Source organism: Rhea pennata, chromosome 2 (assembly GCF_028389875.1).
Source record: "Rhea pennata isolate bPtePen1 chromosome 2, bPtePen1.pri, whole genome shotgun sequence".
NCBI lineage: Eukaryota > Metazoa > Chordata > Aves > Rheiformes > Rheidae > Rhea > Rhea pennata.
The window spans coordinates 53824522-53846846 of record NC_084664.1 but is presented as its reverse complement, the minus strand read 5'-3'; the positions used below and the strand labels follow the sequence as shown (position 1 = coordinate 53846846).

Below are 22325 nucleotides of genomic sequence, written 5' to 3'. Positions count from 1 at the left end.
ACTTTATAGCAAAAAATATACATATAATAATTCATCCTTTTATGATATATAGAAATGATGTATATTTGTGTGTGTGTACATATATATATATAAATATATGAGTTGTACTTACGTTTAGGGCACTTGTGTATAGATATGTATATCTACATACACACAGTATACATTTATGTATCTTTATAGATGCTCATGTGTGTATACATAAACACACAAATACACACCCAGGAGCATATTTACACTCTGAGTAGGCGTGTACTTTGCTGAATTTGTACACAAACAGCTGCAGTCCTTCACGAGCTGTGAGCTTCAAAGGTGTCAGTGACGCCCACATTAGTGTCCATGGAGAGAGAACTAGTGTCATCGCTGTGGACATAGGACTGGCTTGATGCATCTTCCTTTGTGAAGAACTAAATTTGCCGGACAGTGGCACCCTGCAATGCAGGGCTTGTTGCATGGGCCAATCTCATTCCAGTTGTCACATGTTTTGACACATCCAGGACCACAGGTATCATAAACCGCACCGTGTTTACACTGGGTTGCTGAAAGGCAGTTAAAAGGGAAAAAAATGTATCACACAGTCACGCACATAAAGTTAGATACCTCTCTACTCGCTTTCTATTGCAAAAATCTGAAAGCACATTTTGGTATTACGATCATCTAGAAGAAAAGTTTTTTGCAAAGAGATTTGACTACATTAAATGCAATGCTACTTTACATGGCAGATATAAAGGTATCAAAATCTAATTTCGTAACAGTCTTCAACTTTTTCAGAATTTTAACACAGCTGACTGTATACAAAGCATAGAAATGAAAACCTAGATCTCAAATCCCCAAAACTTCGAGATAGTTCCTATCCAGAAGCAGATCTATGCTTTGTATTTAAGGCTTTGCAGTTTTTATTTATTTAGTATGATGCCTTTTATCAAAGATTTCTGAAACATTTACAAAGACAGACAATTATCATTTCCACTCTTAAGGAAAGAAGAACAAAAAAAGGGAAGTCATTCACCACATCAGACTTCCTAAGATTATACTTTCAGTATTGCATATTGTAGCAAGTAAGAACAGTGCAGTTAATTCAGCAGCTCCATTTCTAAAAAACAAAACAATGATTTCAATGCTTTACACTATTTTATCAAGGCATCACTGGAAATGGCGATTCTTGTACTTAATGATTCTAGTATCCATTCATTGATTTATGCGGCTGACAGTACAATGGTTTTCCAACAGAAAGACCACTGAGGGCTCAGCTAAAAGCACTTTACCTCCACCAGGTCAATATTTAAACTCTTAACAATTTATATCCTGCCATTTTAGTATGGAGAATAATACATGGCTCAGTAGTGAATAAAAGCTTGTTATTCTTTCAAACAGCCGTTTTGATGGCAAAAACATGTACTGATCAGATAGCTGATAGATGGAAATACAATCTCAAGCATCCAGGACGTACATTTGCGTAAGTCAGGCCTGAGAGAGGAAAGAATTTAGGAAAGAATGCATACAAAGATCTCAGAACACAGAGATTAAAGGAACAAGCAAACAAAAAAAGGGAAATATTGGATAGTACAGCAGAAAATCTTGGAGTTACACAGAATTAGCAGCTGAATATTAGGACAGATATTAGGGGGGAAAAAGCTTTCTAGCTTTAAACATGAGAAAATACTAGAAGGAACTGCCTAAGAAGTCTGTGAAAAAACTTTCATTGAATAGCATTTAAAAATAGGTTGGACAAACATCTTCCAGCTATGTTCTAGATATGCTTATTCTGCCTATAGGCACAGGTCTTTGGGGGAATTTTTTCCACCCTTACATTTCTATCTTGCTCTGCACTATAACTTTCCTGCATTTAAAGAAGGAAAAAAATGTAAAAGGAAAAAATAAAATTAAATGTAAATGAAAAGGGAAATTCAGAAGGTTGGAAAACATGCAAACAATGTTAATTGTACAGTAAAACATTAGATTCTCTACAAGCTCTGCACTTACTTACATAGTGTATTAAAATGGAGGTTGAATCTCTGTAAAACTAAAATGTACGCAGCTTCAAAAGGCTTTGGAAACCATGCAGTAATTGTCTAGAAAAGTGGACTGAGATGTTTGAAGACTGATAGTGATTGTCCACGCACAACACGTAGTATCTTAAGGGGCCTGTTTACCGGAAGCGTTGGTCCCTCCCCTCTGAGAATGAGTTTCCTTTCAAAGGGTCTTAAATTGAGTAACCACAAAAACGAAACATCAGGCTCTGGTACATGCAATTTCCATGCAGCAAGCTCTGCACGCTTAAGTTTTTAGGCAGTAGAGATTTCTCCCCCAAAGCTTTACTGCACTCGTAGCCAGCCCTTTCTTTCCATCTGAGCTCTGTTTGGTGCCTCAGATGGTGGGTTGGAGGAAAGCTGGCTCCAGATCTCCTTTCCACTTCCTCATCTCTGCCCCAGAGGAAATGAGAATATTTTAGAGGCTGCCCTCCACCGCCGCAGTATCCGTACGTGCTGCCCAGCTCTGCCCTGCCCCACGTGGACAGATGCCCCTTTGCGTGGCGAAACACCTCCTTCTCCTTCAGACTGCATCGTGGAGAAGATGCGAGGGCTTGGCTCGCTGCTGCAGTCAGTGCTGTTAATGGCATTATTAACCTACTGTCTAGGGAAAACTGGGGCGGGGGGGGGGGAGGGGGGAAGCACGATGGCTGCTGTTTAAATTCCCCGGCTGGTTTTTATTGTTGAGAGCTTTGGTTGTTAACATGTGGCGTGATTGATCCAGAACATTCCACTTCATCAACAGCTTGAAAAATAAAAATAAAGACATTCTGCAGTAGGCTTCCCAGGGACTGCCGAAATGAACCAGTACCATGTAAACATGGAAAACAGAAGTGATGCCTTTGCACCCGTCTTTCGGGGCAAATTCCTCTCTCAAAGCACTAAGCTCTGTTAGTAATAACTTCCTTAGCGCACTAACTAGCACACACACACACACAAAAATAAAAAGCACAAAAGTTACTAATAATACTGCATTTTGCAATGTTACCAGTCCCAACGGGATTTTTCCACTCTTCTTCTAGAACATGTGTTTGGCATGACAGATGCGAGCTTCCTCCGACCGCTTTCTGAGCTGGCAGGATGGTAGCCAGCTCCGGTCCAGAAGCCATATAGTCATATAAATACAGCCCTGTGCCTGAGCTAATAAACCCTGCCTAATAAGGCTCTACAATTTTCAGACCAGAGCCGGTTTATTCCAGCCAGTTTGGCACATTCACAGAGAAGGTTTGTATCTGTCTGTGCCTCTTGGAAGAAACGATTGTAATTACTTGGTAATAGCTCTTCTTCCCCAGCACAAAAGCCGAAATACACAGGGGGATCTTCTGCAGGCTTCCCTTGTGAGATGGCATCTGGGAAATCTGATTCCACAGAAACTTCTGAGGTGACATTTGTGCATCAATAACTCATGCTGCTTTTTCTGCTGGTGTCGCACGGCTTGTCCTTTCCAGGCATTTCGTAGGACTTACAAGCTAGATGTCACTCACAGTGCTTGCAGCTCGCAAAATGTTCTTTAACATGGAGCAGGAGAAGGTAATAGATCTGGACTCTGGCCTTCTAGTGATGCAGTTGTGTTGATGTTTTCAGCTTTCAGGTTTTAAGAAATTTCCACTGAAAAGTCAAAATAGCCCTCCTGCCTCTGATACTCATTCATGCAGATTAAAGTGGTTAAAGGTAAGCAAAATGTACCAGGGGTAAGGGTGACTTTGGATAGGAAATTCCACAGCAGAAGAGAGGAGATCCAGCAGAGAAGAGACATATTCAGATCTAGACTCATCCTCCTCTAGTTCCACTGAACACATAGAGATCAAAGAAGAAAATTGTTCAGGTTTTAGGAGGCTGCTGGAGCATGTCAGCCCCTTCTCGATGCTCCCATGAGCACTTTACACTTTATTACTGTTCATCCTTGCCTTGCTTTTGTCTGTGTAGTCGTGCCTGTGGTGAGGGTTACTGCCTTCTGCCATTAGCCTCAACGCCCTCAGGATTTCAGTGTTAAATTACTAGAGGACAAGGCCTTTCCTCATCCTCAGTTTACTTAACTCCTCCTGATAAACTGCTTTCTTATCCTTTCTTGGGCTGAAAAAAAAATGTTCCTTTCTATCTTAAAAAAAAAAAAAAAAAAAAAAAAAAAACCACTTCCTTTCTATCTTCCTGCTGTTTCTTACCTCTTCCTTCCATTTGTAATCTTTCTTTTCCCTATGGCATATATATTCCCTATCTCATATACTACTTTCTTTTATTTTTTCCTTCCTGCACCCTGACTCTCCTGCTTTTTTCTTCTCCTCCGTATATATATATTTTTTCTATCTATCATAATAGCACTCACTCTCCACCACTTCCATGGAAACCTGGATTTGTTTCCAAGCCCTCTAAGTTCCCATGCAGCTCTCAGCAACCTTTTCCTACAATAACTCCCTCCTTCTTCACTATTAATTAGCTTCTTCTCTTCACCCATCCTGTTTAATGACAGCTGATAACTCTCCTTACCAAGCTAGCCCCAAAGTACACCAAGCTTTGTGCTGCAGTATTTAGTTGATGAGTTAGAGGAGGAAACACTGCCTAGCTGAGGGAGGAGGAAGAGCATGTAGGGAACAAGACATATAATTTTGCCTCCTGAGCATCCCGTTTGGCTGACTGTCCAGACAGCGCAAGCTTTCTAAAGATTATAAAAATGAGCCAAGCGTACAGCAGTCAGGGTAGGGGAACTGGCAACCACACAAGATCTGGTTTTATAACACACAAAAGAATAATTAAAACCTGGTTTTACTAATAAATATACTCCGTTTTCATCAGAACACAGCTCTTCCAAGTATCCCACCAGCTATGAAATGTCAAACAGGAAATGAAAGTCACAGAATGCTAAAATTTTATTAGGGATATATTGTTTCATACTCAGAAACTTTTATCCATAATTAGGCCACAATAATTGTAACTAAAAAGGCTTTTTTTGGGGGGAAAAAAAAGTGAGTTAAAGATTAAAACCTTGACCCTGGGCACTAATAAGGTAAGAAGTGCAGTGGATGCACTTTAATTTAATTTAATGCTTATCATACCATTTACTATAGAATACTGTGCTACTCAGATACTGAATGCTTTACCACATACAGCATATCTACATTTTCTGCTAAACAAGAAGATTTCCCCTTCTCCTCTAGAAGTTTGCGCTGAGATTAAAAAGCTCAAGTGGATTTAAGTATCTCTTTCATTAGCTTTAATGGAAGATGCATGTTTAAATTCCTTCATAATGTTCTCTCAAGGACTGTTTTTGCCTTAGAAATTTTTCTTCTCTTTGGCAAGATACCACAAAAATTATGAAAGAAAACCTCAGTTAGTGAAGTCATGATATGCCAACACTTATAAAAACCCCTGAAGGCACAGAGTGGAGTTTTTATTCTATGTGGAATGGCATCTGCCACTCTGGGGTCTGAAGTGCTTCGATCAAAAATAATAAAGTAAAAAGCATTCAGGCTGCTTGTTGTGGGTTCTGCTCTGATCTGCTACTGGATCAATAGATTAAAATTACTTATGTCATTAATATTATTTGAGAACACATTCTTGAACAGTGTGTTCATTTAGTGACACCCTGTTTGGATAATTCTGTTCCTTTGTAAGAAAAAATCAAGCCTTTCAGGAACAGTTAGTCAAACGTAATTTGCTGTGTCTCTCACCCACTCTTGCTACTGTGACTTCAACGTAAAAGGAAATTAAAGTTGAGAGAGTGGGCTCTGAGCCACATACAATCACCGAAAAGGACCACAGAGTAATAGCTCTTTAACCAGCGTAGAATATCCTTCTCTCATTTTTTTATTACTATCAATTGCTTTACATAAATCTGAATACATGTCCAGACAATTGATGCCATTATAGAGTGTCCTAAATTAACAGGACCATCATCTGGGGAAATATTCATCTGCAATATTGCATTTTACTTCAAGTACCCATGACCACAGACCACCACTTCTCTTGGAAACAATTACTCACAATTACTTGTAATTAATGCAGTACTAATCACATGGGGAATCTGGCCCATGCACCAAAATTAATGCAGTTCAGCATTTTAATATTCCCATTAAAAACATTATCTCTTCTTCCCTCATTGTACTTATTATATATATATGTTGTCTCTGAAGATATAACTGTACCTTAACAGGAGGGTAAAGGAAATTAAATATTATTGGTAACCACCTATTTGCATATTCTGAATAAAAAAGATGTGCTTCTTCCTGGAAGTACACAAAATTAGTGGCATCTGGCATTAGAGGTGAAAAGTTTTGCAAAGAAATAAACATTTCTAATATTCGCTAGTTGAAAATCTTTCCTGGTAAGGTCTTTCTCCGTAGTTCACAATTTAACCACACTGCCGATGTAATTCCAGCCCTTTCTAAACAGTTCTTCATTTCTGATCTTCCTCCACCAGTCCCAGGATAATACCCTGTGCTGGGTTGCAATGAAGCAATCTGAAAACACTTACCTGCACAGTTTTGCTCAGGGATCCACTGGACTTTCAAGCCTTCCCTCTGACAGGCTCGGGCATAGGCCAGGAATGACTCGCAGTAGCAGTTTTTATGAACTGGACACTCGCACATGTCTGTCACGCAGGACCTGCAGAAAAATGCCCAGAAACAAATAAGCAAGAGAAGATTTGACAAATAGCTCTGTGAGCTTTGGAATCATCCTTTTTCCTTTCTTTCATTTTTTGGGTTTTTTTTTTTATTCTTCACATGGAGTTCATGTTAAATACTTTGCTGCTGCCACGTCCAAAGGGTTCAGCTCATTTTTTGATGAGCAGTGCTGATGCAGAAAAGGCTCATCTGCACCCAGGAGAGAATCACACAGCAACAGGGAGGTGGAATGAGAACCAAGACACAGAGAGGACAAAGACATCAGTGGCAGAAGGTAAATATCATTTGCAACAATTTTGTGTTAATACAGAATACAGGCTTCTTATTCCCTGGAGAAGACTAATTTAATAATAGTAATAATAAAAATAATGAAAATAACAACAACAAAAATGAGTAACAGCAGCAGCGTTAAATGGAGGAGTTCTGCAGGCCACAAGCACATGCCCTGCCATGCAAGGGATGAAACGGTGCCTTCTCTCCAGCCTCTCCCTGCTTTGCAGGTCTCAAAGCAGCTCTATGCCCATTTTCTCAATGGCAGCACTACTAAATGCCAGACTTAAAGAGATCTATAAAGGAGCAGGGGTGATGCAGCATAACTGAGCAGTTTCTGTGCTAGGAAATCCCCCAGATGCTTGTTAATACCATCATCTTCTTCCACTGTGTGCAACGCAATCACTGCAAAATGTGGCCGGGAGCAAAGCCCGTAAGATGGCCCAAAGCAAAACTGCTACTGCGTATGTCACCACTATATTTAAAGTTAGCTCACCCAGAATGTGTGCCATTTGGCACAGGCCTAAAATGTAACTGGCAAAAGGTTCACAACAGTTTTTGAGTACGCAAAAAATGCCTTAGCACTTCTGCAAATGCTAACAGCTCGCTTTCAGAAATGCTGAGCATCCGCTGCTCCAAGGGAAATCATTGGAAGGCAGGGACATAGTGTGGGGAAGGCACACTCAGCCCCTTAAAAAACAGGCCCTCCATCCCCCCACTTTCCCCTGGGTGCTCTGCATGGGACCCATGGGTGTCCCTGGGCAGGAGCACCCAGGCCCCTGCACACCTGCTGCTGTTGCCAGTCCCAAGAGGACACTGTAGCACCTGTGAGAGGCACAAAGTCTCCAGAGACGAAGAGCTGAAAGTCACAAATGAGCTTTTCATGTCAAACTCCCTCACTGGGGACTAAAAATTGTCTTCAGGAAATGGATAAGTATTGGCTCACTTTTCTAGAAGCCTTCCCCATAGCTACGGCCTGGAAAAGGAGCACCTCAACCAAAAGCAAGCAGGAGCTCTAACGCCTGCAAGATGCTTCAGAGTCACTGGGAGTGCTTTATACAACACTAGGAGAGAAAGTTACTGTCCTTTCAAACACAGACAAGCTCCCAAGGGGAAATCCTGCTTAACCAATCTGATAGCCTTCTGTGATGGAAAGACTGGGTGGGTAAATGAGGGGAGAGCAGTAGACGTTGTCTGCCTTGACTTCAGCAAGGCTTTTGACACTGTCTCCCATAACATCCTCCTAGATAAGCTCAGAAAAGTGTGGGTTAGACGAGTGGACAGTGAGGTGGATTGAGAACTGGCTGAAAGGCAGAGCTCAGAGGGTTGTCATCAGTGGCGTGTAGTCCGGTTGGAGGCCTGTGGTGAGTGGTGTCCCCCAAGGCTCAGTACTGGCTCCCATCCTGTTCAACTTTTTCATCAGTGACCTGGATGAGGGGACAGAGTGCCTCCTCAGCAAGTTTGCTGATGATACCAAGCTGGGAGGAGTGGCTGACACACTTGAGGGCTCTGCTGCCATTCAGAGAGACCTGGGCAGGCTGGAGAGCTGCGCGGAGAGGAACCTCACGAGGTTCAACAAGGGCAAGTGCAGAGTCCTGCACCTAGGGAGGAATAACCCTGGGCACTAGTACAAGCTGGGGGCTGACCTGCTGGAGAGCAGCTCTGCAGAGAAGGACCTGGGAGTGCTGGTGGATGACAAGTTGACTATGACCCAGCAATGTGCCCTTGTGGCCAAGAAAGCCAATGGTATCCTGGGGTGCATTGGGAAGAGTGTTGCCAGTAGGTCGAGGGAGGTGATCCTGCCCCTCTACTCAGTCCTGGGGAGGCCTCATCTCGAGCACTGTGTCCAGTTCTGGGCTCTCCAGTACGAGAGAGACATGGAGCTACTGGAGGGAGTCCAACATAGGGCTACAAAGATGATCAGAGGGCTGGAGCATCTGCCCTATGAGGAACGGCTGCGAGAGCTGGGCCTCTTCAGCCTGGGGAAGAGAAGACTGAGGGGGGATCTTATCAATGTGTATAATATATACCTGAAGGGAAGGTGCCAAGGGGACGGGGACAAACTCTTTTCAGTTGTCCCATATGACAGGACAAGAGGCAATAGGCAGAAATTGAAGCACAGGAAGTTCCGCCTGACCGTGAGGGGGAATTTCTTCACTGAGAGAGTGACGGAGCACTGGACTGGGTTGCCCAGAGAGGTTGTGGAGTCTCCTTCTCTGGAGATCTTCAAGGCCTGCCTAGATGCAACCCTGTCTAACATGCTCTAGGTGCCCCTGCTGAGCGGGGAGGTTGGACTAGATGATCTCCAGAGGTCCCTTCCAACCTTACTGATTCTATGATAGTCAACAGTGCTCCTTAAAGAGGAGCACTTCCCCTTGTCAAAGTCACTGGCTATTTCCATGACCTTCCATACAGTTATACTTAATAGCTCTGCCTGGCATTTTCATGAGCTTTCAATCATTTTTACCCTCAGCAAACCCCCAACATGAACTTACCTAAAAATTCACTGTGACAAATAAGCAACATAAGTGCTAATACAAAAAGGTATCTATCCTGCATTTATCCATATACACATAATACGAACAAATAGAATTGCTTTGTATCAAATAGACAACATTTTTATGTTTACAGCCCAGCAGTTTTCATTTGAAATAACGTTACTTCTTAGCAAAAATGTACTTTCATTTTGCTTTAGTTCTGCAGTAGGTCCCTTCACATCTTTTAGAATAGCAGATGTTCCTGTATAGGCTGCAAGGAACAGATTAGGACAACATGCTTGGCACTGTTTGGTATCGTCACTGATAAAAGGCCTTGCATAAGCGTATAGGGTCACCTTTCCACTGAACAGCTTTACACAGTTGGCTTTGGCCACCACATGCTGTGCTCTTTCGCTAGCATCCTGTTCTGTGGTTCACAGGCACCGCTATAAAACAGGAGATGTTCAGTATCCCCCACGCCATTTAAGAGGTCCCTGTCTCATTTCACAGTAAAGTAGATGCTTGTTTGCTACTGTAGCAAATTACGAGCACAAAGACAGCCTCCACTATTCTCCACAGAGGGAGTCAGATATCAAGATAGCATTTCATTACCTTTTTCGTTGCTGTGCTAGCCTCCTTGAGCAAACACATTTTACTGCTCTCCACTAAAATGTAGTTATTACTTAAGCCCAGGGAGTTTAGGGATGCTTGCCAGTGCTAGGCTGGTTATGTGCTCACTGACTTCCTGCCTTAGGAATTATAAAATCCTAAACCTGAGGTACTTCCTCTGGTTTTGAGAGCACAGATTTACAGTTTTGCACCATGAGAGTCTCTGGTTACTTAGAGACGATGCCAGCCCCAGCGGGAACCAGTGCAGTTAAGCTGCCTCAGTTGCTCGTATCAGGTCATGCAACTTCCCAGCACCAAAACCTAATGTGCCAAGCGATGGACAGTCCCCAGAACTATGGGTTCAGATGCTCAGGCTACATCTATATTAATAACTAAGAAAGACCAGGGCATAGGCTCACCCCCAGTCTCCTCTGCTTTTTCATTATCAGCATTCTCATTCATTACACCCCTAATTGCTTGTGTGATTCTTATTTTCCTCAGTGCTTAATACTCATAACAGCTGTTGGGCTCAATCCCTAGGTTTGGCTGAGGATCAGTTGTTCAGATTGCTGTTGTTTGATTAATCAGTTGTAGTTGCTAATTGTTTTTAAGGTTAAATAATAAAGAAAAATGGGAATAAAGGAAAGTATATTCACAACTGCCAAGCCTAGTCAACACTCAAAATCGATTTTTTTCTTCTCATGAAATTCCTTGCTGGCAAATTTAATGCCTTAATATTAATTGCAGTTAGACAGATTGGCAGTTCAGCTGAGGGGGGTCTTCTTATATCCCTTCTGAAATCCACAGGGAGCTGATACTTGGTTTGTTTGATAACCAACACAGTCACTGCTTCCCTCTAGCGTGCCCCGCGGGAAACTCCAGGCAAGGCCACCAAGAGAGTCAAAGGGCACTTCTGGGAAAGGCTGTAGCAGAGGAGATGTCCTTCCTCTGGGGGGCTGGCTAGCAAGAGAGAGGTGGCAATGTCCCATGGTCAAGCTTTGGCTTCACTTTTTTTTTTTTTTTTTTTAAGTTGTGTTTACTTCTGACATTTAATTACATTTCTCACAGTTACTCTTGATGTTATTCTTCAGTCGTATTAGAAGGATAGTATGGGGTGTTTCATTAGTTGAAATCAAAAACTGATTCTCGTGTGCTGTCCTAATATTTTCCCCTTTCAAAAATCTTTTGTGGGCCTGTAGCTTTCTTTTTTACCCCCTCCAGTGATTGATACATTTCAAAATTCTTGTGTATAACTTCAAATTCTGCCTCTTCTTCGTTCCTCCTTTGAATTTGATAAATAGGTTCTATGCCACTAAACTGCTCTAAACTGATTGGCTTGTTCAAACAACACAAAAATATGTTTATATTAAAAATTTGGATTTTTTCTGACAATGAAGCAACAATGTCCAGTTATTGTACTGCCCATTAATGGAGATTTTTGGCTCTTCCAAGGTATTGTGATTCTTTTTCAGACCAAAATATTTGCTTTTTAAAAAAATTGAGAATATACATCAAAGGCTTAAATGTCAAAAAATCATAGCCATACAGAAATAATTCCACAGGAGGACTGCAGTGGAAGTTACTTATAAAATAATGCCATTTTACCAGCTGTGGAAATACACACAAGGTACCTCAGACAGCCTTTACTCTGCCCTCTGTGAAATCATATACTGATGTAATGAAGTTGTGGTCCAAAATTTTATACTAAGGATATATTAAGATTTCTAAAAAAAATTATTTTTCCGATGATGCCTCTTGTTTCACTATCTTTTATAGGAGAGAAAATCCTATCACCACCAGAGTTTAGGTGAGAAATCCCATGTGATACTGGTGTTACCTTAAGAACAGAACAGCATGCTGATTAAAAAGGACAGGCATTTGCATCTTAAGCAAGCTGACATAATTATTTGTGCACTCCTGTGACAATAAAATAATCCCACATGCTGTCCCAAGTAGTTCTAATGGATAGCAGGAGATGTTATTTTCCTTTCTATGTCATAGCTTTCCTCTCTAGCATCCTTTAAACTCAGCCATACCTTCCCAGAGCCTTATACTTTTGTTTAGACAAAAGGATACCTTCCCAGGCACAGGAGTAGTACACACATATACATGCTTGCACATGGAACAAAGCAGACATTTCCTATACACCACTTTTCTCTACGTAGCTGAAGTACATAATATGGCTCTCTTTAAAAATAAATAGTGGATTTCACGTGCCAGTTTCCCAGTGAGGGAAGACGTGCAATACAGGGAGCTATCAGACCACCAAGAACACAGAGTGAATAAAACAAGCTTTGAAACCTGTTCGCATCAAGCTAGGGAAAAAGTGCTCTTCTTTCCTGTAAGCCTTCCTTCTGCAAAGCATGTTATTTGGAGCCCAGCACCATAGAAGAGGCAACCTTTCATCCCTCCCCTAGTCCTGAACACCTCACTGTGACTCTTTTTGATGCTGCCTGTATTGCCTGCAAGGTGTGTGTTAGCGCTGGTGCTAAACAGGTGTGTATAAGCACAAACTGTTGCAAAGAGAAATCCAGGAAAATAAAGGCAACCAGCAACTGTGGGACTCACCCCTGAAGGAGACACACACACTGCTTCCACATCTTCAAAGCAAACAGGATGAGTACACTCCAGCAACAGCCCTTTTTCACATTAAACTATGGAAAGGCTCCAAGTCTCACAAAGGGCAAGAAATGAGTCCTGTGTTACATGCACTATTAGTAAGAAGAAAGATCACAGCAATGGATCCTGCAGCCATAGTCTGTGCCATGTGGGATTGAAATTGCAGATGTTCTGTGTCACTGGCTGTACTCTACTTTGCAGTATACAAAAATCCCAAACCAACTGTATTAGGAGGGACTGTGTCTTTTTGCATTTAATATTTTGTTTTTCTCATTTCACAACAGAAATATGATGTAGCACATTATTCAAACCTTTTGGTACCTACAAGCAATGGATCTACACAGATGGAAACCGTGAACATCTTCCCCTTCCCTGTTCCATCAGTTCCAAAGGACTTTTAAAAAGTGCTTGGAGATAATACATCACTATTCCTACCTTACATAGGTGGAAACTGAGGCATTAGGCAGTGCAGGGACTTGTTCTCCATATCTGGGCTAGCTGTACATTAAAAACTCCAAAGCCTGATGGTCTGCCTAAAGAGGAGGATCAATTTCCAGTCCGACCATCCTGTGAGACAGACTTTTCAGGAGAACTTATTGGTATGCAAATATCTGAGGCTGAGCACAAGGTTGGCCTAATTTAGCATCAGTTATGAAAACGGCCAAATTCTACATGACAGCCAAGTTGGATCCCTATAATCAAACTGGAGAGCTCACAATTTAGGAACAGAACTCCAGATTCATTTTCTGGATCCAAAATTAGACCCTTTTTTCCCTCTTTTACAGGAAAAATAAAAGCCAGTGTCTTCTGTCAGAAGTTCCATTGTTACAAGAAAAAGTTTCTTTGGGCTGTTCTTCCTACAAAGGTCACAAGCAGTTTCCATTATTTATGGCCACAAAGTGCAAAAGTCATTTCACAAGGTAAGAAGATCAGAAGATGAGCCTAACACTGGATTATAATGGAAAGGCTCATGCTGTTGCTATTGTAAACTCTCTTGTCTGTGTGTGCATGTTTAATCTTACTGAAGTATTGAAGCTTGATATTTGGAGTTGGAGACCTTTTATGGCTTTGAGGCTTGAGATCAATCTCTCTTCCTCCAGAATTTACTGATATTAATAAAAAAGCAGCAAGTAACTCATGAAGAAGATAATTTTGGAGGCTGACAAAAACACAGAAGTCCTTACATTTATTGACAATTCACTCAAAATCCTTGCCTGTGGAACAGGCTCTCTCATGAAGCAAAGGCAGTCATCTTTATGGATTATTTCTGCCAAGGTAGCTAGGTAACTATACCTGCATTAGCTTTGTGCTATTCCCACACAGTATAACAGTGGTGACACTACTTAAATCAGGGCTCTGATAAAAGTGTCCATAACAAAGTAAAATTATAAAAGCCTCAACCTACTCTGTTAAGCGGGAAAGCACATGGAGTACATAGTAGCCAATCTACACATGCTTTACCCTGGAGACTCCTCCATGGTATAAGAACTCCCACACTGCTGAACTGGCTCCAAAAAACCCTAGAAATGTGGGAGCAGAAAGGCAACTCACAGTTCATCTTCTGTGAGCGGTGTGTAGCAAATCAGAAATCTATTGCAGGCATACGCTTTCTGCAGGGAAATCATTGAGAGCACTGGCCATAATGTTTGAGAGTATCACAGTTACTCTTGGCAGATTGTAGAGGAGGAGGTTGCAGTAGTGAGCATCTGAGTGGTTCAAGTTTCATCCTCATCTCTGACATATTTTACATCTTTGAGTCAACTGTAGACTGTTCTGTCACATGAAACCAAGCAGAAAGAAATGATAAAATATGGAACATCACTAAAGATTGAGAGCTGAATGTGATTTAAGATTTCTTGGGCATAGTAGTCACGATATGCATAAACTGAGGAGTCCTAATTTCACTCTGAATGCCATTGTTCCTGATACAGATATAGATTTGGCACTCATAGATCATTAAACAGAAACATACAAGATATCCACATCTATTCCTGCATTGCCAAGGCACCCTTCCAAAGTAGTTGTTTAGAGGAGTCCTGTCAAGTTGGGAAAAAAGATTCTTTAAATTCAAGTGATAATTATTGTTTGTAATTTTCAACATACCAAAGACAGAGGGTAATTCAATTTTGATTTCTTTGCATATCCAGCTCCTTTAAAAAAGCTGATAATCCATACTTTCCTCACAAACAGTAAGCAAAAAGGTATTTTCCAGTGACTCACAAAAACATGAAAGTCCTTGCAGACCTCTGAAAAAGCATACTATGCTGCACAGTATCACCATAAGCCTGTAGTACACACCACTAAAAGTATTATCCAAAGACCTTTGGAAAATGCCAAAAAGAGTATTCTCTGTGTATTTTTAGCCTTTATATAAAGAGCATGCTGTCCAAAATTGCATTTTATTGCCTTAACCAACATTACCCACAAGAATATGGTAAAATGAACAATGCAATATTTTGGAACATTTTCTAAAACTGCAGAGAATTAACGTTATTGGGACAAAACTACCCTGACATTATGTTCATAATCTTCTCTGAATGTGCAATAGAAGTCATAAAGGCACTTAAAAGGAGGGATGTGGGACCAAATAAATCAAAAATACCCCCAAAACAGACAAACAACCTTCACCACTTCTGCCTTCATGATGCTGTTATTCTTACTAGTATGTTAAACAGGCTTTTACTATCTTGTGCTAAGATCCATATAAGCATCTGTTACTTTAAAAGCTGTTTCTGGTCCTGAGAACAGAAAGGCTGGCTGAAGTCCCTCCATGGGGAAATAGCTGAACTATGACTGAGGAAGACAATAAAGTCCCATGCTGGGCTCCAAGAAGCATCTGGTATGACTCAGAATATTTCCTCGAGCTGAAGGTTACAGTACAGTAGAGCAGAAGACTTGCTACTTTCAGAGAGAGTGCATTTTTACTCAAAAACTGCTCAGAATATGGAAACACGGCCCCTAGAAGAAATGACCACTTGCCTTCCTATTCACTTTCAGGAAGTGGGAGAGGGTTTTGCCCTCATTCTGGCACAGCTGTGCTAGGTCATGCAGAGTCTAACTTTTCAAGTTATGACATTTGAAAGAAATATCCAACAAGCTAGGAGAAGACTAGCTAGAGAACAGCTTTGCAGAGAAGGACTTGGGGGTCCTGGTGGACAACAGGTCAAACATAAGCCAGCAGTGCGTCCTTGTGGCAAAGAAGGCCAAGATTATCTTGGGCTGCATCAGGCAGAGAGTTGCCAGCAGGTTGAGGGAGGTGACCCTTCCCCTCATTTCAGCCCTGGTGAAGCTACATCTGGAGTGCTGGGTCCAGGCTGGGCTCCCCAGTAGAAGACAGACATGAATTTACTGGAGCAAGGCCAGAGAAGGGTAGTAAAGATGATTAGGAGACTGGAGCATGTCTCATAGGAGGAGAGGCTGAGAGAGTTCAGCCTGCAGAAGAGAAGGCTCAGGGGTGATCTTATCAATGTGTATAAATATCTGACAGAACTATGTAAATACAATGGAGCCAGATTCTTCTCAGTGGTTCCCTGTGACCAGACTAGAGGCAATGGGCATAAACTTAAACACAGAAAATTCCAGTTCTATGAGAAAACACTCTTCACTGTGAGGATAGTTGAGCATTGGACCAGGTTGCCCAGAGAAGTTGTGGTGTCTCCATCCTTTGAGATACTCATAGCCTGACAGGGCATGGTCCTTGGCAACCTGCTCTATCTGACTGTGCTTGAGAAGGTAGGTTGGACCAGATGATCTCCAGAGGTCCCTTCTAGCCCCAACTATTCTGTGATTTTGTGATTTGAATGTATGCTAACTCAGTTTTGACTGAATTCACACATAGCAAATATCTTGAAATGAAAAAGTTAAAAATGACATCTCTGTGTACATTATATAGGTGTCTGAATAAGGAATTGTTGGAATAGGGTGGACACATAGCATACACGTCTTAACACCTTTCAAGCAAGGGCCTAGCATCACACTGAAATGTGCCCATCAATACTTGGTCTCTTTTACTTGTACTAGCAGTATGCATACAAACTGTTCATTTTCTTTAGTGGGATTACTGCAAAAGGATTTGGCTGTCTGTACATTGCATGACCTGCAGTTTGTATATTTAGTTGGAAAAAACCCCAACCACAATAACTTTGCTCTAGAATGGACAGCGCTTCCAACTCATTTTAAAGAGGTCATCTGCATTAAAAGTTTGGATGAACAAAAAGGTACAGAGGTAAACTCACCTGCAAAACTGGAACCTGGTTTCTGAAGTACTGCTTCAGTTAATAAATATTCATAATGATCTGTTTGCAAATAAGCATTATATAATTGGTGAAAATTACAATAGCGGTATGTTGGGTGCTACCCAATGTGGTACCAATCTTTCTGGAGCAAAAACTCTGTGCTCTGTGCGTTTAATGTTCACAGAGAAAATACACCTCTGAAGGGATTTTCTACCAATAAAAGTACCTTTCTTAGACCCAACGGCTAAGGTCCAGAGCCTATGTGCTCATCACTGCTTCCCTATGGATGAGATTGTAAAACACTGCTGCAGTTTTGACCAAATTGACCCACTTTCTGTCTTCAAAACTCCATCATCCCCGCTCAGAAGCCAAAACCTAGACTAATCCCTAAATTTCATAATCCCCTGTTTAGAATTTGTTAAACCAATAAAATTCCATATTATTTATCCTGTTCTTACATAACACAGCAATGTTCAGTCTTCAGTAGCTTGAATACCATGATGTCATACTGGTATTTGAGTATGACATGGATGGCAAAAAAGGCATGGATGATGTTCTAGTGGATCTTCTGAACATCCATACCAGTACTTCCGCATTTCCAGTCTGCTCATTGTGCACACACACTTTGCGTAGCTTAGACTACCTTATGCCTGCTTATGTGAATCTGCCTTGTGATAGAAAGTCACTCCATCGTAACAGAATTTTTCAGTGTCCTCTGTCATAGCTGCCACGAAAAATCAGTAATATTTTACAGATTCTGGATTATATAATTGACAAAACATTTTATCTTTTTCTCTGTGTCTAGACTTGATTTTTAAAGATTTCACCCAGTCTCCAGTTCTTCAGGCACAAGTGGAGACTGAGCTGTTACATCTTATCTAGAGAAACAGAAAAATAATCAGTTCAGGCAATTCAGCTATGTTTTAATACGTAACTTTATAGCATTCAAGTGGTACTTTCAATCAAGAGTTAAACTTTGTTATGTTTCATGCACTGCAAATGAACATGGTATAGACTAAATGAATCTGACTGCATCAACTTTCACTGTAGAAGACAGAGAGCCCATTAGTGTATTACTTGTGACAGTCCTCATCTGAGAAAAGCCAGAGATTTGTCAGGAGTTTATAAACACCACAGAACCTCAAAAATTACTGAAAGGTTTTAAAGTCATGGCCCTAGAGAAACATAAACCATCTAGTTATGCCAATAGCATACTGCCATATTCATGAGGTAGCCATATAAAATAATGCAAGCTTTAAATCTCCTAACATAAAAATTCAAAACAGATCATCTCCTTCTCCCTGCCTACAATGCATACTGCAGCCCTGCTATGCTATCTGTCACAAAAATATGTCATATTCAATAACAAGCACAATGAGGACATGAAGCAGGAAATATTTCCAAAGTCTAAACATAAACTGAAGTTATCTTCAGCTTTTGATGATGATACACTGTATATATTTCCAAGGAAGTCTCACGATACAATAATAAACAGGCTGGCTAGTCTAGAATCACACATTCTTAAAAACTCTGCAGAGCCCATTCTCTGGCTTAATCCTTATAAAATTAACTACAATACAGCATATTTTTCCTCTAGGTGGCTGCAGAGCATTTAAAAAGTTGCTGGCTCCAGACGGAAAACGAAAGAGAGGGCAAGGAAAGGAGTAGATAGGAGAACACTACCTAGAAAACATTTCTCTTCACCTTGCTCCCTTTATAGAGCAAGAGCCAAAGGCTTATTTCACCAAAGTCCAGCTCACAGCAAGCATGTCACACTTCCAGTCTGTCACATGCTCACAGTCCCTTTCATCGCCAAGGTTTCACTATTTGCTCTTCATGAAAGATAATTGGCAAAAAATAGAACTTGAAATAGGGGCCATAAAAAACAGCTTACCTGCACTGTAATGTTCAAAAAACATTCTATCTTTAGGTTTATAGCTTCCTGCATTGTCTTGGCCCAGATCTTTGGAAAGAGGTAGGCACATAAAGCATGCTTCACACAGAGTTCAGGAACCTGAATCCAAAACTGCAGTCCTGGCTTAGTTGCCCTGACCTTGGTGAAGCTGACCTTCTTCAAGCTGGAGACTTAGTTTCTGCCTTTATGTTTCCTCAGGCATTTCTGGTTCCACCTTTGCATATTCGCAAGACAGAGTGAGCATTGGTGGGCATGAGCCCAACTGGGATCCCAGCGGTGAGGTCCCTCTGCCAACGCATCTTGAGGGGCTTAACCAGACATGACTGGCTTATTTCTGCCACTGCTGTGAGCAGTGGCAGCACTGCCACAGTCCTGCTCAAAATCCATTGGATCAAAAAGAGACAGACACAGAATGAAAGCAAGAGTTGGACAGTGATCTGGCACTCAGACAAGAGGTAGAGACTTGGTTTCTGGTCTCTGATGCAGGGTCAGTTTGAATTAGCCTGCTGCTTCAGATATAGAAAGCTTAGGATGACAGGTGCTCTGTGTATTACCACTGTTCTTTAAACTTCTTGCATGCAAGATTGTAATCACAAAATACCAGAACAGAGCCTGAAAATATAGAGGATGAAACTCTGGCTCCACTGCAATGGATGGGAGTTTTCCTACTGACAACAGAGGAACCAAGATTCAGCACTATCAGCAGCACTTTTGGGAGCTCTGTACAGCAAGGCTTTGAAGGATACAGACACTTTCTTTGAAGACACAACTATGTATTAAATTCAAGCTTCCTGAATTAAAATGCCATGATTTAAATTTTCCTGTACTAGACATAGTGACTCCATGACATATCAGCCTTGCCCAGGAGCCACAGGAACTCACATGACTGTCATAAAGTCAGAATTACCTAATTCTGGGTGAGGTAGAATTAAATGATAGGAAGAGACAGAGCCAAGATTTGCTCTCCTTCATGACAAATTTACCTTTCACTATGCTGTTTTGGGCATGGTCATTTACAGGGCTAAACAGAGAGCTCTGATACGAATCAGCAGTCTTTAAAAGGAAATGCTGACCAAATGAACATCAGCAATCTCTTCCTACCACAAAAAGATCACAATCTCATTAACCGCACACTCCTGAGTTATTTTCTTGTTCATCTGTGCATGATGCTCAGTGGCAAAGGCAGAGTGCAAGGTGCTAAGACAAATCTTGAATTTTGTCCAGCATACAAAGGCCTAAACATCTGAATTTGACTCTACCTCTTTTTGTTCGCCAGGAAGAGACACTGCCAAGCAGATATGTGCCCAGTGTTACTCACCTTGAGTGTGCTGCCTGATGGAATCATAAAGCAATCCGTTCTTTCTCCATCACTTCTCACTCCATAAAATCTTCCCTGCCTCCCCATGGGAGCAACAGAGAGATCTCAGAGCTGTACTGGTTTGTTATGAAGCTTGTTGTCAGACTTGGCAGTGGTTGCAAGCCACTTTAAAGCTTACTTACCAGTCAAGTTTGCGGGAAGAAATTGTCAACATAGAGTGTGCCTTCCAGTCTTTGGAAACAGGCAAGCAGCACGGCTGCAATAAAGTAGCCAATACAGCATGTCACCTAAAGAAGCCCGGCTTAACAGGAGAGGGAAATCCCAGAAGGCAATACGGAAGAAAGCACTGTTGCTAGAGGTTACACGGAATTCATAGTTCATGCTCTCCATGGGTCCTCAGGAACCACAATTTCTGTAGTCCATATCTCCGAGAGGCCACAGATTTCTTCCCTTTGAGGTGAGCATGTGGCACCAAATCAGTAGTTTTTCTGCTCCGCTGGATCTTTCCACAGGTGGGGAGCCTGAGGGCCCGTATGAAAGCATGAGCGGATTAGCTCTGTCAAAACAAAGATCCTGTTTTCGTGCCAGTAAAGAAAAAAGGAGAGAGCAGGGAAAGCATAAAATAGTGTATGATATATAGAAGGAAAATTGTTTTTTAATAGAATCTTTTCAAAGTTTTCCATTAAACTTCAGTTGCTTGCAGTGCAAGTCTTGGAATGCAACTCCCTCGTCCCCTCAGGATGGTCTGCATTTTATTACATTAGTAAGGAAGCCCAGCTTATTCCTAGCAGAGCTACTGTACAAAACGTTTCAATCTCAAGCCAAAGTGGCAGGAGTAAAAGCCCCTCCTGATTGATTTTCATCCACTATTTTGGGGCCAGTAACTTAACACGATTTTTATCATGTGCAAAGAAAACTTTTATTACCATGCAATAAGTAAATCAAAAAATGATCACATCATAACGAATAAGGCAAGATGGTATGCATCCAAATGTTACCCATGTGATGACTAGATTTCCACTGAGATTCCTAACCAGAATAAGCAAAGGAATATGTCAGAAGAGAGGAGGATTGGTCATGGATCAGGGTAGATGAACTGAATAAAGAAAGAGCACTAGAAACCCTTCCTTCCTCCATCTCTCCCTCCTCCTCCCCTCTCCTCTCACTTCAGAGAAGCAGGCTGTATGAATATTAGGAATAGCTGTGCTAAAAAAAGAGGAATAGCTGCAATACCAACAGCCCAAGGGAAAAAAGATGATGGGGATGTGGACAAGAGGCAGTACCATAAATCTGTCCCCTTGGGCCAGGTAATGCTGGGGAGATAAAATAGGGAAATCCTCTTACATGTTATCTATAGCAATTCCTATAGTTCACAGACATTAGTGAGGCAGAATGAATACTATGCCTACCAAGATAAGCCCAGAGAAAGGATGAGGCACTTTAGCAGGAAAGTGCTACAGAAAATGATGTGGTTTCTACTTGTTCTCTGAAGTTATTTGGCTGTGTACAGTAAACTTGAGCCTCTGTTTTCTCAGAATCTCTCCCAGAGATTTGTGGCCAAGATTCATTCCTGCAAGTTGCAAGATGTTGGCTCTTCAATGCGTTCTCAAGAGATCTGTTCTTCAAAATACTTCAGAAAAGACAGGCCAGTATATTATATCCAAGCCTTCTATGTCTTCCATGTGAATCTTATAAATAAGATCTACAATAACTAGAACCAGTACAGTTCTGTTCTTTTCTTCTTCTCTGTTTGTATGTGCATGTGTGTATGTATTTGCTCTTTCACTACTCCTAGGATCAGTAATGTAATAGGTTTTGCTGCTCTTCAGGTTAGGCAAAAGTCTTACTCAGTTGCTCTTCTTGTACTGCAAGATTGATATTTTTGGTATTTTGCCATTTGCTGCAAATTATAGCATAGCAAGAGGATCATAAATTTTAGCACTGGTTTTGTAGCCAAATAGGTTGATGAAATCACATAACACATCCATGGAGATTCAGCACACTTCACATTGATGTCAACTGTTGTTGGACCTTGCCTCTCTCCACTTGCAAGGAGAGAGCGCCATCATGCATGCATTTTAGAATTTTGTCCTATCTTGAAATCTTCTCAGAGAGATTGTATTATTGCCAATGTCAAGCCCAACAGTTTGTAGGGACCCCTTTATTTTACAGCCGCAGCAGCCACAGAAAGAAAGAATCAAGAGGCAACAAAGTTCTTGATCTCATCTAGGCTGGG

The 22325-nt window shown here is 41.3% G+C and overlaps 1 protein-coding gene across 1 annotated transcript in view; it reads right to left on the bottom strand.

The window, feature by feature from the left end:
* Nucleotides 1-288: 288 nt before the first annotated feature.
* Nucleotides 289-22325, bottom strand: part of BMPER (BMP binding endothelial regulator) — a 150399-nt gene continuing 128362 nt past the window's right edge. Inside the window, exons 14-15 of the mRNA XM_062567902.1 lie at nucleotides 6496-6626; nucleotides 289-536 (exon numbers count right to left, since the gene is read on the bottom strand). Coding sequence (XP_062423886.1) covers nucleotides 355-536; nucleotides 6496-6626 — 313 coding nt within the window. The 3' untranslated portion in view covers nucleotides 289-354. The remainder of the gene's footprint in view (nucleotides 537-6495; nucleotides 6627-22325) is intronic.